Source organism: Mya arenaria, chromosome 3 (assembly GCF_026914265.1).
Source record: "Mya arenaria isolate MELC-2E11 chromosome 3, ASM2691426v1".
In the NCBI taxonomy this organism is placed as follows: Eukaryota; Metazoa; Mollusca; class Bivalvia; order Myida; family Myidae; genus Mya; species Mya arenaria.
The window spans coordinates 18860152-18876357 of NC_069124.1; the positions used below are offsets into that span (position 1 = coordinate 18860152).

At 34.0% G+C, this 16206-nt stretch overlaps 1 protein-coding gene across 5 annotated transcripts in view; it reads right to left on the reverse strand.

Moving 5' to 3' along the window:
- Positions 1–16206, reverse strand: part of LOC128227351 (H(+)/Cl(-) exchange transporter 4-like) — a 53445-nt gene that overhangs the window by 3885 nt on the left and 33354 nt on the right. For 4 of the 5 annotated variants that reach the window (XM_052937787.1, XM_052937790.1, XM_052937791.1 and 1 more), the window contains 14 exons: positions 15008–15088; positions 14172–14354; positions 12815–12904; positions 12271–12395; positions 11376–11517; positions 10943–11028; positions 9878–9996; positions 8876–8990; positions 8518–8613; positions 6400–6423; positions 3986–4044; positions 1641–1748; positions 1229–1347; positions 207–301 (listed from right to left, as the gene is read on the reverse strand). In XM_052937787.1, the coding sequence (XP_052793747.1) occupies positions 207–301; positions 1229–1347; positions 1641–1748; positions 3986–4044; positions 6400–6423; positions 8518–8613; positions 8876–8990; positions 9878–9996; positions 10943–11028; positions 11376–11517; positions 12271–12395; positions 12815–12904; positions 14172–14354; positions 15008–15088 (1442 nt within the window). The remainder of the gene's footprint in view (positions 1–206; positions 302–1228; positions 1348–1640; positions 1749–3985; positions 4045–6399; positions 6424–8517; positions 8614–8875; positions 8991–9877; positions 9997–10942; positions 11029–11375; positions 11518–12270; positions 12396–12814; positions 12905–14171; positions 14355–15007; positions 15089–16206) is intronic. The other variant, XM_052937789.1, reaches the window with a different exon arrangement.

The following is a 16206-nucleotide window of genomic DNA, read 5'->3' on the forward strand; positions in this document are numbered from 1 at the left end:
AATATCCAATTAGGCCACAATTAATAGTAGTGTTTGACATTTCCCTATTCATACTAAAATGTGAGTAGGTACGTAGGTTTTGTTGTTTTTACACGGTGCAGAAGTCATTTGTGAAATGCTAAATTAAATTTTCATTAATTGTGACCTCATTGTACCAAGAAGACAAGTGGCTTTATAAATCTACAGTTAGTCTTTAAGTTACATACCCATTAACAGTGACTAGTGTCTGCCTGAGGCCAAGTTTCCGGAACATTTCAACCACGGTTTCCATCGGAGTCTGGTCAGTGATCGTCACTGGAGCCTGATATATAAATAGAGGAATTCAATAACAGGTAAAATAAATGTAAGAGTCTAACAGAGGTGTGAATGGCAGAAAGCAAAAAACTACGCCAAGGTCCAGGGGTCTGAGTAAAGCCCCTTAGGTCCAGTGGTCTAAGACAGCGGCTTGGTGTGGTCATAGGGGCAAACTGCCCTTTTTAAGCGTTTGAAACATATTAATAGCCTAATATTGCAAATAAACATATTTATTATATCCCCATTATAAATCCACACGCAATACATATCGCAAAATAGGGTAGTCCGTATTCCACTCAAGTGCAATACGACCGTATTCCACTTTTGTGACATCACGCCTGAACAAGTATCGTTGCGCGATGTTTAAATGACGTCAAACAAACGTAACAAAATAGTACGTTGTTAAAATGACATTTATTATGAAACATGAGGCTTATAAGTCTAACTAGTAATGTATATAATAAAATGGTTATTAGTACTGCGTTTTGATCTGGAATGTCGTATTCAACTCTCATGGATTTTTGCAGATTTTGCAGAGTTGAATACAACCTCCCGGATCAAAATGCAGTACTAATAACCCTATTTTATTTCGCTGTTAAGAGTTAAATGCAAATTCGCCTAGACAAAAAAAATATTGAAATTACCAGAAGATTCTCACCTCTGGTTTGATAAGTTATCTGTGACTCATTTTAACCACAAAATATGAAACATACTATGCTTAAAAACAGTCTATGTGTGGTTATTGCTTTGAAAAACAGCAAAATATAAAACCTAGAGTGTTTTTGAAAAACAAATGTTTTATACATTTTGACAAAAGATCAAGATTTTGGCAGAATGATGTTGACTCCAGAACACCAAGACTATGACAATACCATGGTCTTGTTTTTTGATAAAATGTACACATTCAACATATGTAAGAGTAAGTTAAGCGTACCAGGTCAAGGATTCTGCGTAGTTTGAGGGGGGTGGGGCCGGGAATGTTGCTGGGCACCTGACTGGTGAAGTACACGATAGAGTCACTCACGACACCATCTATGTTCTTACGGGCATTCGCTGAAATAAGAATCATGCTTCATGTTGTATTTTAGAGACAGTATTTGTGTTGTTTTTTTAAATACTCAAGGGTCTTTTCATGTTTTGAAACTTTCACAAATATGCTGCCAGAACGTCTTACAAAAAATCCCAGGGATTATTTTACCTTCCAATAAAATAACATTCATAACCATTCAACTATAAGAAAACATTACAAGGCACATTCATACCATTCTTTCCTTAGGTTTTTTACATATATTGTTGAACTTATAACTTTGATCATTAAAATCAATATATTGAGTAAATTTTTAAACCTATAGCCAGTTGCAGGTCCCTGCGTGTAACAAAGCCAACAAGGTACTGTGACTCCATGGAAACAACCACTGGGAAACCATTGTGTTCTGTGTCCTTCAGCAGGTTCTCTGTAGTGTAAAGCACAAAATAACTGTACTTTGTGATGAACTAGAGGGAAATAACTGTAGGTTGTTTGGTTAGCACAGTGGTTATACCACTCGCTTCTCATCTAGGCAACCCAGGTTTGACTCCTGGCCTGTGTTCATGTGAGTTTGGTTTTGTGGTCACCAAGCCGAACAAGTGGATTTCCTCCTGGTCCTCCGCTTTCCCCAACAACACGAGACCACACTCTCGTGTAACATCATGCCAACAACAGTGATTAGTATAATGTTGTAACAAATTGTCTCACAATCATTGTAAAAAATATAAGTTTAAACCAACTGTACTCGTTGATGTAAAGTGGGAAATAACTGTACTTTGAGATGCACTAGAACAAAATGACTGAACTAGTTGATAAATGGGAAATAACTGTACTTTTAGATGCACTAGAACAAAATGACTGAACTAGTTGATAAATGGGAAATAACTGTACTTTGAGATGCACTAGAACAAAATGACTGAACTAGTTGATAAATGGGAAATAACTGTACTTTGAGATGCACTAGAACAAAATGACTGAACTAGTTGATAAATGGGAAATAACTGTACTTTGAGATGCACTAGAACAAAATGACTGAACTAGTTGATAAATGGGAAATAACTGTACTTTGAGATGCACTAGAACAAAATGACTGAACTAGTTGATAAATGGGAAATAACTGTACTTTGAGATGCACTAGAACAAAATGACTGAACTAGTTGATAAATGGGAAATAACTGTACTTTGAGATGCACTAGAACAAAATGACTGAACTAGTTGATAAATGGGAAATAACTGTACTTTTAGATGCACTAGAACAAAATGACTGAACTAGTTGATAAATGGGAAATAACTGTACTTTTAGATGCACTAGAACAAAATAACTGAACATGTTGATGGAAAGTGGAAAATAACTTTACTTTGTGATGTTGGAAATAACTTAAGATTGTGATGTCTTAGGATGGAAATTTCTGTATTTTTTGGTGTGACGCTGAAAATATCGGTATTTTTTGGCAGACTGAAAATGACTGCTTCTTTGTGTAAAGTGGGAAATGGTGTTTAGAGAGAAATTACCATACATGGTGTAATGTCAGGAAACATTATTTTTGGTAAAGTAAAAATTGTCTGTTCTTTGTGATGTAAACGGGTTTATGAGTGTAAATTTTGGTGAACCAATTATTGGCTACACCACGGACCTATAAACCATGGATTGGCAACTCGCATCTGTGTTAATGCGATAATCTCAAACTCACGCGAGCAACGGGATTTCATTCCGAGATCTTACCGTGTGGTCATTTTCTAGACGTCCGACATCGGCGGAATATATACATTTAGGAAAACATTAATTAAGATTGACTGAAATAAGCGGTACTTTCATTTGAGTACATAATAGTCCAATGGAATCTGATTAAAATAACAGTTATTAATTATAATTAAATCTATAACGAACAAGGCATTATTAGCAGAGTTGGCGGAAATAACCGAAGATCGCTGTTAATCACCGATCAGAGATTCGGGGGAAATTTCTGTCATTTGCCTAGCGCGCGCTAAGGATTGTGGGTAAATTATTATTTCTTATCGTTTCACCGATATCGGGCAGTTGCCAGTCCATGGTTTATAGGTCCGTGGATACACTTTGTTATTTAAATTGGGAAATTAATGCACTTTTAGTGTTAAGTGGAAAAATATTGTCTGTTATTGATTAAAAATCTGGAGTTATTGTACTTTGAGACCTAGGGCCATGATTACAAACAGTCTCAAGTCCAAGTCTAGACTCAGACTCAGAAAAGCATTTTATGAAGGAACAAAAAAATAATTTTTATTCCATTTCTTTTACAAATTTCACCATCAATGCTTTGCAAAAAGGAAAGTTACAATAAAATGAAATTTTACCCTAATGAGTCATGAGTCTGAACTCTGACTTGAGACTGTTCGTAATTACTGCCCCTGACTGTTTGTGAAAGGTGGTAAATAACTTCAATTAGAGCGATGTAAAACAGTAAAGAACTATTATCTTTGGTAATATGAACTAATGAATGGTACTAATTTTGTAATATGAACGCTAAAACTTAAACTACAGAGAAAATGAATGAGATAGCAATTTAATATCATTTGTACAGCAAATTATTTGATTTAAACACCTCTTTAAATTCTTAACATAAACATAAATGTTGTACTTATGCTGAAAACAATATCTTAGTGGCATTAAATGTTTGAAAGTTTTACCCATTTGTTCCAAAGTCATTGTTTCTTGAGTGATAACACACAGAGGTGGATCATTCCTCCTGAAAAATGAAGAAAAGATTACATTAATATCTGACTTGTGTGCTACCGCTGTTAAATATTTTCTGTCCTGTGATTTAGTTATCTGACACAAAGTAAAACTCTTTACTAATTATTTTGACTTCTAAAAAACATTTGATTAAATTCTGACGAACGAACAATGCACATGCTTCGTATGAGTGAGAGCCATCGAAATTAGACTTTTCAACAACAAGCCTGAATCACAGTACTAGTGCTTGCCATCAATAAATTTTAACAAGCACTGCTATATAAAATCCAAATTTTGAGGAAGACCAGACAGAATTTAGCCAGTGCAGGGCTTACAGTCTAGTTCCAATTTTGACCACTGGATATGTCAAATGCAATAACTAATGCTTTCAAGTGGTAACACATACTGTACAGATTCTCAAAGTCATGTAAATATTCAGCCAGTCAAACATGTCAAAACTGGCTCAAAGGACAAAAGCAAACCTATGTTAGGGTGTTTCTCTACATGAAAATGATGATAAAAACTATACATAATGTGAATTTGCCCAATTGAGATGATGCAATAAAATTAAAACATTTTACAACATCTAAAAGTAAAATAAGGCCAGCAAGATGGTAGCTGACTGTAGGACCAGATTATCTATTCTACTCACATTGTCAGAATTCAAAAGTAAACATATGAGCATACAACATTGAGGCAATTTGAAAAGTATCATTCACTTAATATATCAAACATCAGAGCCAATTTTACACCACCATGTTTTGTGGCTGTACGTTAAGCCAAAAATAGAGCGCAGACATTGTAAATACTGTAAATAAAGATATCGCAAATTTAAGGGTCATAACTCCAGAGAGACTGAGGCGATAATCAGCTGGTTATGGATTTTCTGCCCAAACACATTTGGACAAATTAGGTGATGATTGTACAAAGGCTTCTGAAGGTATTGATCGGACATGACATATTTAAGGTAATTTCTATAATTAAAGAGCAATTACTCTGGAATGACTCAAGCAATATGGCAGATTATCAAACTTGTATGAAATATCATGCCCATAATATTCTGACCAAATTTGTTGATTCTTAAATCTTTTGATAGGACAAAACCAATATTAGGTAAGGACAAAACCGATATTAGGAAATAAAACCGATATTAGGAAATTTCTATAACTTTTTAATCAGTCAATCAATGGGCAAACCTTAAGAATTATTAAAGCCGGAGTTATTGGCCTTGCTTTTTTCACAGTAGCATGCATGTGTACCAAGTTTAAGATCAATATCTTGAACATTTTATCAGTCTTGGTTAAGGTTAAGGTTTTTGTACATCAAAAATCACCATGAAAACACCAAGGCTATGTCAAAACCTCATCCTTGTTTCTATGACAGACAGACTAAAACATCTTAAAGAACACAATTATTATCATGCTTGCAGCAACTGTAGCTCAACTGTTATGCATGTGAATGACCATGGTAAGAAACGAGTGATAAAATGTGAAAATGAAATTAGAACACCGCTGACTCAAACAACAGCATCAAAAGCAGATGTTAATACTCATCTGTTTTTCTCAGTTAACAAAAAAACATAGCTCAATTAATGTTTTACCTAGTGTAAATGGCACTTGCAAAATACATACCTATTATGATTATGAACATAAGTGACACGTTTCGTATTAAGAATTTTATTTGGAATGGCTTTTAGTATAAAAAGTTTCACTGTTTCAATATTCTGAATGGTTTCTTGGTTTTGAACATGTGCACCAAGTTTCATATCAATATTCTAAATGATTTCTTGGTTTTGAACATCTGTACCAAGTTTCATATCAATATTTGGAATGGTTTCTTGGTTTTGAACAGGTGAACCAAGTTTCATATCAATATTCTAAATGATTTCTTGGTTAAGAACATGTGTACCAAGTTTCATATCAATATTCTGAACAGTTCCTTGGTTAAGAACATGTGTACCAAGTTTCATATCAATATTTGGAATGGTTTCTTGGTCTTGAACAGGTGAACCAAGTTTCATATCAATATTCTGAACAGTTCCTTGGTTAAGAACATGTGTACCAAGTTTCATATCAATATTTGGAATGGTTTCTTGGTCTTGAACAGGTGAACCAAGTTTCATATCAATATTCTGAATGGTTTCTTGGTTTCCAAATTTTGGTCAACATAAATAATTTTCCATAACAATGACAATTTCAATTGACAATGACAATAAAGCTATGACAATACCATGACTTTTTTCTTCGAAAAACAAAAAAGTAAAAAATGATAATGAACTTGGTTTGAACTGAACATATGATAAGCAATAACACAGAAACTAGTGGTAAACTGAGTTTAGCACAACCAACATACAAGGACACTGACTTACACTTCTAGACCATAACGCCAACATCTAGATGTGGTACGGAAAGAAACAAACATTATTTTCTCATTGTGAACGAAAAAGAGTTCTACAATCTACAGAATTATTGAATGTGTAATGTTTTGTTCTTCTACATTTCAAAATATAGATGCCATTTTGTTCAACAGATTTCTTATGTGGAGTCATTCGTGTAATTTTTGTAATGGAAAATTGGCCTGAAAAAGAAGAATGTTCACAAACTATTGATTCATTTTTAATCATTAAAGATCACAAAGGAATGTTGAAATTTGATATTGCACATTCTTGACACTGAAATGATTTATAATAAGATGCACAACATATTCATCCAGGTTCATTTGGCATACCACTATAAAGTTGCAAATGATAATACACCGAATGTCGTAATGCTACCACTAGCCATAAAACTTAAAAAGCATAAATTATGAAAACAACACAAATGTAAACCCAAACTTAATGTGAAACATCTAATTATCATGTTCCTAAAATAATTTCAAAATATCACAAGCTAAACACCATAACAGTTACAGGACCCCTACACCACTAGAACTCTCTCATCCTATTACAGTTCATTGATAGATACCACCGCTAAATACAACACTATGCTTCGTTGTGTAACATGGGCAATTTGGCTAAGAAAATCTCGTAATCATGACTAATTAATGAGGCAGTTTCATTGGATCCGCAAAATACCATTTGCTTTACGGTTGAAAAATATTCTGGTGATTGCTGGAGTTGAACTGGGTCAGCCTTCTCAGTCCAATAATATTTACCAGTAGACAAGACCTCACGGCCACGGAGACTACTACCACTTTTAAGTTATTGAACAATATTTGAGTGTAACATGCAAATTCATTGGAAGAAGAGTTGTCTCTCCTGCCTCATGCATATTCATTAAAACGAGATTTTGTCAGTCATTTGTCCCACAGAATGTATGAAGTGTAACGGAAGAAAGTACCGTAGTTGCCGATGATGATTACAGTCAGACATTGTACATTTATATACTACTGGGACTGACACAGCGTTATCATGGTACAGGGTACAATTTAAATACTGCATATTTGACCTGTTTCAATCATGATCTTAGTCGTAAAAATAATTGTTAAATTACCTGTCATAAAATAATTGTTAAATTACCAGTCATAAAATAATTGTTAAATTACCTGTCATAAGTGTCATATTTTTGTTACAACAATGTATTTGAGTGAATTAGCCTTTTTCTGGTATTAAAGTGGAAAACGAAGTCATGAAAATGAAAGAAATCAAATTGTTGTTATCTGTGACATTCTGAAAGATTTAAGAGTTTCTAAGTTATGTCTAAGATAATTTAATGAAACAGGGCCCTGATTTTCACTGAAAGTCTTAATAAAGGATAACAGACCTCTTGTTAATCAACCACAGCACAGGTTATTTAAACTTCTTAACCACTATTATATACATGTAAGTAAGAGTTAAATTCCATTCTCTTTTCCAGTAAGATGTCAAAGGTCATGTTAACTTTCTCATTTTAAATATATTATTATGCATGGGTTATACATGTTTTATACTGGTAAATACGAAATCATTAGATGTGAAGTTACACCCCAATTTATGACTCAACACAGGGTCGTACACCAATAACCAAAATAAAGTGCATTAAATACTTGGCTATAATTGGTCTGTTTCAGGGATGAATTAAGACTATTATAGTTGTCATGGTTACATCTATTGGAATATTAGCAAAATCACACAAATACCCACCTTGGTCTTTTTCTAAGTCTTCAAAAGGACACGGTTAATACATTCAAACTGACATTATAAACTTTAAAATATAAAAGTAAAACTATAACTTTCTACTCTATTTTACATCTAATACCTCACAAAACACATAACATAATTATCAAACTTTACGATAAAAATAAACTGAACATAAATCGCACATTTTTTTAAGTGTTTTAAAACTGTGAGATCATTGAAAATTAAAAATATCACATGCTTTTTATTTAGAACACCCAAATCCTGCCCACTGGTTGGTTTCTAGAAAATCAAGATAAAAAATATTTTATATCCGCCAAAACTATTGATAGAAGTATGCCCTTGCCCCCCTCCCAACAGCGCGTGCCTCACCTTGGCCTCATGACGTCAGCAGCAATGGTGGTGTGAGTAAACTCTTCCTTGTTGTCCAGGTACGGGTAACCGTTCAGACGGATGTGGGCATCATAGCTGGGCAGTGCAGTCAAGGAACATAACAAACATGAGTGATCACGCTTCTTTCGTAATAACATGAAGCGTTATTTGAAAATAAATTTATTTACCAGAAAGAAAATCATTCATTCAGGTTGTAAAAACTGAAATATGTATAGTAGAAAAGGTTCTTTTAACATTTTGTTCTACTTGTTGGCAAAACATAAAGTGTTTTACTTGAATATGTAATTTACTAATCTTCACAAAAATGCTACGTTGTTTATCTCTGGTTCAAGGATACATTCCCTGTCTGCCGAGCGCATCCCCAACCCATTTACTAGCCAATACAGCTAACATGAGAGGCACGATGTACTGTAGTCCACCTGTCAGCTCAAACATTATCACCACCAGAGATACTGCAAGTTGAAAATATACAGTTGATGACAATTAAGCAAGTTACAATTCAGTCTAAATTAAGCACTGACATTGAGGCTAATTTGGTCAATGAAGGGGCAAAAAACTGGAGAGCAACTGAAACAATAAGGCTGGTCATGAAACTTATGCAAGAAAATGCAAGCAATGTAACCATGATAGGTAAAGATTTGATGAAAAGTGGTCATATTAGAGAGAAGACAAAGTAAATTTGGCCAAATTTTCAGTTTTAATGACCACAGCTCAGTTTCTACAGCAAACAGACTGATTATTAAAGTAGTCAGAGATCAGAATTCCATCATCATTATTACTAAGTTTGAATATTTACATTTGCCTAGTCCTTTGTATAGATAAAACTTGATGTTTATATTGTAAAACATGCAAGGAGTTATGACATCAGTGTTTCTTTCAATATTCGATAAGATTAGCGCGACATCATTAAACCAATGATATACAACAAAAATCAGCCATTTTTTTTATACAAGCGTATGTTGTTGGCTAAAAAATTTTAAGAACAAATACTCAATAGCAGAAGATACTGCAAATTTTTACTCAAAATGAAAAATTATTAAAAATAATTGAAAATGTAAATAGAACTATTGATCTCATTTTTTCTTGCGTTTATGCTGCATGAACACAATAGGGCAAGCGAGCACAATACCAACAAGCTCTAGCATGCTTCATTGAATTTGCTGGTGTGCCCTTCTGCATTCATACAGCATAAATGTAAGAAAAAAATCAAAAAATCCTTAATTAAAATGAGATGAAAAATGAAGTTAGAGAGCAGATGACTTTGATGGATACCACAATGAGGTTTTAAAAAGTGCATAATACATGCATAACAGTGCAATTTTATACAATGACCACTCACCCGTCATCCTGGTGACCCCTCCCAGTGCAGCCGCCGCCCCAACCATGGCATAGAGCCCTGGGGTGACCATACATCCACCCTGACACATGTTCTTGAACACTGGGCTGTCTGCGTAGGCTCTGTGGAGCAAAATATGTGAAATAAACATGTTTGTGAAGCACAAATTCTAGAACATTTCAAAGGTAAAGCAAACCATGAATTTAAAGGAACTCATTCACAGGTTTTTTAATGACACAGATTTTGAATAAACTTTGTTAAAATTTAGTTTTTTTAGTTTCTTTAATGGACAAACAGCAACTAACATACTTCTTCAACAGAACTTTCTAAATCCATGCCTAAAATATTTTAATTTTCAAAAGCATCTCTAGCTTTTTGGCCAAAAAAATATTTCTGTGACATTTACCAATAGGAGCTTTTAATTAAACTTTGATATTTTATCATTTTTACAAGCATTTTTTTCTTATTTCACACAAACTTAATTTCTTAAATGTCTGTCCCAATTAAATGTAAATGATTTTCTTTAAGATCAGACTAAGAATTTCTTTGTAGCAATAACTTTATCTTATAACATTATTACATTAAGGAATCCAACCCACACATAAGAATCATCTCTGAGTGTTAAATATTGATGCCTGTTGACCTTTTGTAATCTAAGTATCATTTCATAGGGTATTTCTTACTGATAACTTAAATGTATAATAAATGACCAAAACTACATCATAAATTGAATGTTGTTTGAATTTTGCTCCTTATTTCACCTCAAATTGGCCATCAAACAACCTGTTCAGCAATATTTCAGAGCCAAAAAGCTTGTTAAACTTTGTGGAATTATTTACCGCCATTTTTTACCTTTTTCTCCACATAAAACCTTATCAAATGATACCCAGATAACATTATGTAACCATGGAATTCAAAACTCACAAAGTTCTGTATCAGAAACCTTAAAATGTAAATGTTAACCCAACAAGTATGTTCTTTACTACAAAATCTATTACATCAGCTACTTCAAGTTTTCAAGAGCAAACAATCAACTATATGCATGACAGTAACAATCAAGCCACTCACAGAACAAGCTGTTCCATGCCGATACCGATGATGCGGCCCATGATCGCCCCCACAGCCATACTTGGAATGAACAGACCAGATGGCACCTGTAAATTTGCAATTTTTTATAAAAAATGACATGAAACTCATCAAAAAACAAATACTTGTTCAACCATACACATTATCAACTTAAGCTTCAATCAGTTGTAACCATTAAGACAATCTTAACAATTTTAAGACTCAGAAAAGGAAAATCATAAAAGTCTTTATCATAATTAATCTTCACAAAATATGTCGATATAATTGTAAAACAAGTTATTTGTAATATATACAATAATTAATACTATCATTTCTCTGCTTATAAATGTTTTCCAATTAAACTAAAATTTGTCATTTTGAGTTTTTAAACTTAAGACATTAGTGAAAATGGGTCCAGAACTATTCAACAACTTACCTTCATGCCAAATGTGAAGATGGTGATGATGCCCTTGAACACCATGGCAAGGAAGAGCTGCCACAAGGCACGTCTCACCCCCTCTCCCACTGGGGCATTGGACGTGTACGCCTGGGGGTCTGTGAAGTTCCTCTGGTAACCACTAAAGAGAGATAGTGAGATATAAGTCAGGCAAGAGTTACCACAAGTTAGGACCTATCCCTGACCCAATCGGGCATTTCACATGATCGCCTGCAGGTCTGTAAAGTTTCTCTGGTAGGCATTGAAGAGAGATAGGGAGATAATTTATAACTAACTTTAAAGAAGAGCAACAACAAGGCACTCCTCACCCCCACCGGGTCATTGGATGTGTGCGCTGGGGGTCCGTAAAGTTCCTCTGGTAACCACTACATGGAGATAGGGAGATAGATATTATAAGTCAAGGAAGAGCTGCCACAAGGCACGCCTCACCCCCTCTCCCAAATTGGACATTAGACATGTATGCCTGGGGTCTGTAAAATTTCTGTAGTAACCAATGAAGAGTGATAGAGATTTTAACTCAACGAAGAACTGCCATACGGCACTCCTCACTCCAACAAGGGCTTTCAACACGTACATCTCAAGTCCATAAACTTTCTCTGGTAAATATAGTAGAGATATTAGAACTGAAGGATGAGCTGCAACAAGACACATATTTTACATAATAAAATATGGATTTTTGGGCTCAAGATAGTTTTAGACAATGTGTCTCCCAAATATCATCACATTTTAGTTAAAAAAAATAAATTATTCTGAGGGATTTAATGTTAAAGCAGGTCACAAAAAATTGAAAGTGCCCGAAAAACAAGCAAGTGCAGTAACCACTGTGTTAACCCAACAATTTAGCAAAGCAAGAATATTCCCCAGATAGCCATACCATAGATCGGTATTATCCTCCGGCCCACATCTACTAACGAGCTGACGAATCATCTCGCTGGTGTTCATCCGCGTGTATGGGTTGGGAAAACTCAACAATGTTGTTATAAATGCTACAACTAACACCTGCAAAAAATCATGATTTTAGTGTTTGTGTTTTAACAGTATGAAATATTACTGAATTTGTGATTCCCCCTAAAATCACAATCAAATTAATTCTAAAACAAAACATCAATATGACAAACCAAAATAATTTATTATGATTTCCCCACTTAGAGTGTAAAAATACAGTCTTCAGTGTCACACAATGCAAGAATTACTTGTACATTTTATAGTATTGCAGATGAATAATCACGGAATCAGACACTTTTGTACACATTTTCTTCATTTAATCACTAAATTATATGTTTTTTGTGGGGGGTTTTAATTAGGATCCATAACGTAATCCCATTATAATGGAAATATGCTACTATACCACAAATAAGCAAAGCTGCAGTGTAGTCAAATAATTGACTGACATGACATGTTGTCATAATGTAACTCACCTCTATAATCGGGTATTTTCCCAGTGACGTAGATTTCCTGTATCTGCACCATTTTAGATTCATATGAATAAATAAACTACCATATAAACCCTGAAAAATAAACAGAAATTAGTTAACTCTCTTTAACAAACTTTTATAACCCTTTGGCTCAAACTCAAAGGACCTGCAAAAATACCTTGAGCCTCGGAAAACTCGACCCAAGCAGGATTACCTTCAGTAAAAGAAATCAGTCCTTTACATCCAGTTTGAGTCAACGAGGAATTTGGAGTCAAAAGAGCTTGAGCAAATGGGGTTTGACTGTACAAGATAATTTAAATTAAAGTTAGGCTTATGAAGTGTAATGTATTATGTAACTTTCTCTGATTTTGACTTATGAATTGTAATGAATTATGTAACTTTCTCTGATTTTGACTTATGAATTGTAATGAATTATGTTACTTTCTCTGATTTTGACTTATGAATTGTAATGAATTATGTAACTTTCTCTGATTTTGACTTATGAATTGTAATGAATTATATAACTTTCTCTGATTTTGACTTATGAATTGTAATGAATTATATAACTTCTCTGATTTTGACTTATGAATTGTAATGAATTATATAACTTCTCTGATATGACTTATGAAGGGTAATGTATTATTTAACTTTCTCTGATTTTGACTTATGAATTGTAATGAATTATGTAACGTTCTCTGATTTTGACTTATGAATTGTGATGAATAATATAACTTTCTCTGATTTTGACAAAACAAGAGCGTCACAGAGTAAACATTCATCTGTTGTTTTCTCCAGTCAAACAAGGGCCATAATTCAACAATCATTACAGCAAGAGTTATTGACCTTGCTATACATATTTGCAATTGTCTCTGACAACACATGTTCCAAGTTTCTTTTGTAACTCTGTAACAAGAGTAACTGCTAAGGTTAAACAAACGCACACTAGTGACGAAGATGACATTAACGTTATTACCTGATCTCCAATATTTTCCTCAAAAAACAGAAGCGCTAATAAAATATCTACAATCCATTGTCACAAAATAGTCCACTTTTAGGAATAATTCTAGTGATGTGACAAATTAATGGATTTCTTTTTTAAATAGAATGTTTCTAAAGTACCGAATTTTACATATAGATAATATGCTAGGAGCGATTATACTCAGTTGGAAAAAAGTGGGTAAAAAATATTGTAAAATCTCTTAAAAATATGTTAAGTACACCAGGATAAAACAAAATTGAAACAATTAAATCCAAGTCCATTAAAACGATTATAGAATGAAGGCAATGGTTTTAATCATATTCTCGGAAGACTAATTGCATACTACCTATTGTAAAATTTAGTAAACCATTATTCACTCACCCCTAATGCCCCTATAAGTACAAATGGTATAAGCTCCTGTAGATACCAGGGCTCGTTATATTCTATATAGAACATGACCAGATGATCGTTGCCAAATGGGTTGATGGAACGGAGAACAAACGCTGCTGCTAACGCACAGAAGAATGATCGCCATAATGTCTTCAAAGGGAAGTAATAGCTGACCTGTGAAATAGAAGAAATTTTGTCAATGGCTCAAGTTATATTCGTATTATTCAAATTCAAATTAGAAGGAATGAATTTGAATTAACGGAAGCTACAACCTATGCAATGCAGGGGCATACCGAAAGCATTTTAAACTGTACGCTTGACGTTTGAGCAAGGTGTCGACATGTGAAGTTTTTCATTAGTTTCTCATATCTTATGAACATTTAGAAGAAGATACTAATAATAAACATTCTCAATCATTTTCTAGATGCCAACATTCAGTGATATTAAAACAACATCAACCTGGCACCCTTAGCTTTCTTGTTATTCCTGATGCAAGCATTTTCTTCATTCTGAATGCCAACTTCCAGTGATATTAAAAAACCCATTAACCTGGCACCCTTAGCCTTCTTGTTATTCCTGAGACCTTTTCATTTCAGGGGCACCAAAATTGTATGCCTAGCTACGCCCCTGCAATAACCTATGTCACCCTTTTACCCATGTTATCTGCACATTTGGAATCTACATCTTCATTTAACACATTTTTATTCTTCATCAAACAATGGTAAAAGATATATACATAATTTGTTGATAAGTGGGCATTTTTTTTACAATTTTCTCTATTCTATCATAGTGAAATAGTGCAGTTTTTGTCCAAATGGATCCCTCACCTCCTCCAAGCTGAAGAGCACGCCACCAATCGGAGCACCAAACGCAACACTCACACCTGCTGCTGAGGCTGCAGACAACACCTGCAAATAGTTCATACTAGGTTAGTTATATTCTAACTTGATTGTTAACACAGTACCGGTAATAAGCTAAATTGCTTGATTCTGGAGTCATATTCCTAGGTGTCCTTTTTCAAGTGGCAAAGAAAGCCTGCTTCTGGCCATGCTGGATGTGAGGCAGCACTTATTCCACTAGACCGCTCTCATCCTCATAGTAACTATAAGATATGTTCCTTAATCTCTTTTCTAACTGTGATGATATTGAAAAACTTAGTCACATTACCTTAACATATGGGTGGGTTTGAAAAATCAAAATTGAATTTTGTGCCATCTTTTACAATACATTGAATAGAAAATATTTCTTTCCAAAATACTGAAATCAGTATCAATACTAAAAACCCATGCTAATGTTTATGATTTGACATAAATATAATATGAATTAAAGGCATGCCTTTGATGGGATCTCACAGTAACGCACACGGATGTGTACATATTTACAACGAGTTTCACTTGTTCGTTATTCTAATTGTTAGTGGTCACAACTCGTACTCACATGGGTATGGTAACTGGTAACATAATAACGATGCTACATTACAATACCTAGAACAAAATTGTACTACTTGTGGGGTATGATGAAAATTTCAGTTTTTGCAAACATTCAAAGGTTATAACCCCACAATGATTAAATATAAAGTTATGAGCTTAATACACGTCTGAATAACTGTCACGGTCGGGAACTGCTGTATCTAATTAAGGTCTTAGACATTTTCCGTAAAATGTTTTATGTCAATGACACAAAAAAGGTTCATGACAATACTGAACATCCTTTACAGGATTTACTAACGATATTATCCGGAAAGTGATCATAAAACAGGAGTGGGGGGAAAAAACCAAGAGACTTTTTTGCCAGTAATTTCCTTTCTATACCTAGACATTGTCGTTAAAGGCAATCAGCTTAGCTGAGGGAAAAAACATGGAACTTTCCTTCTTATAATTCTATGAAGATGATGTTTTTCCACTTACAAAGTCTGAGAAATGAGTGCTCAGAAGTGGACTGATGCAATTTAACGGCTGTAATTAGATTTGCGAGAGACAACATTATTTTAACTACATTAATATATCACATGAAATGAGAAATGTTT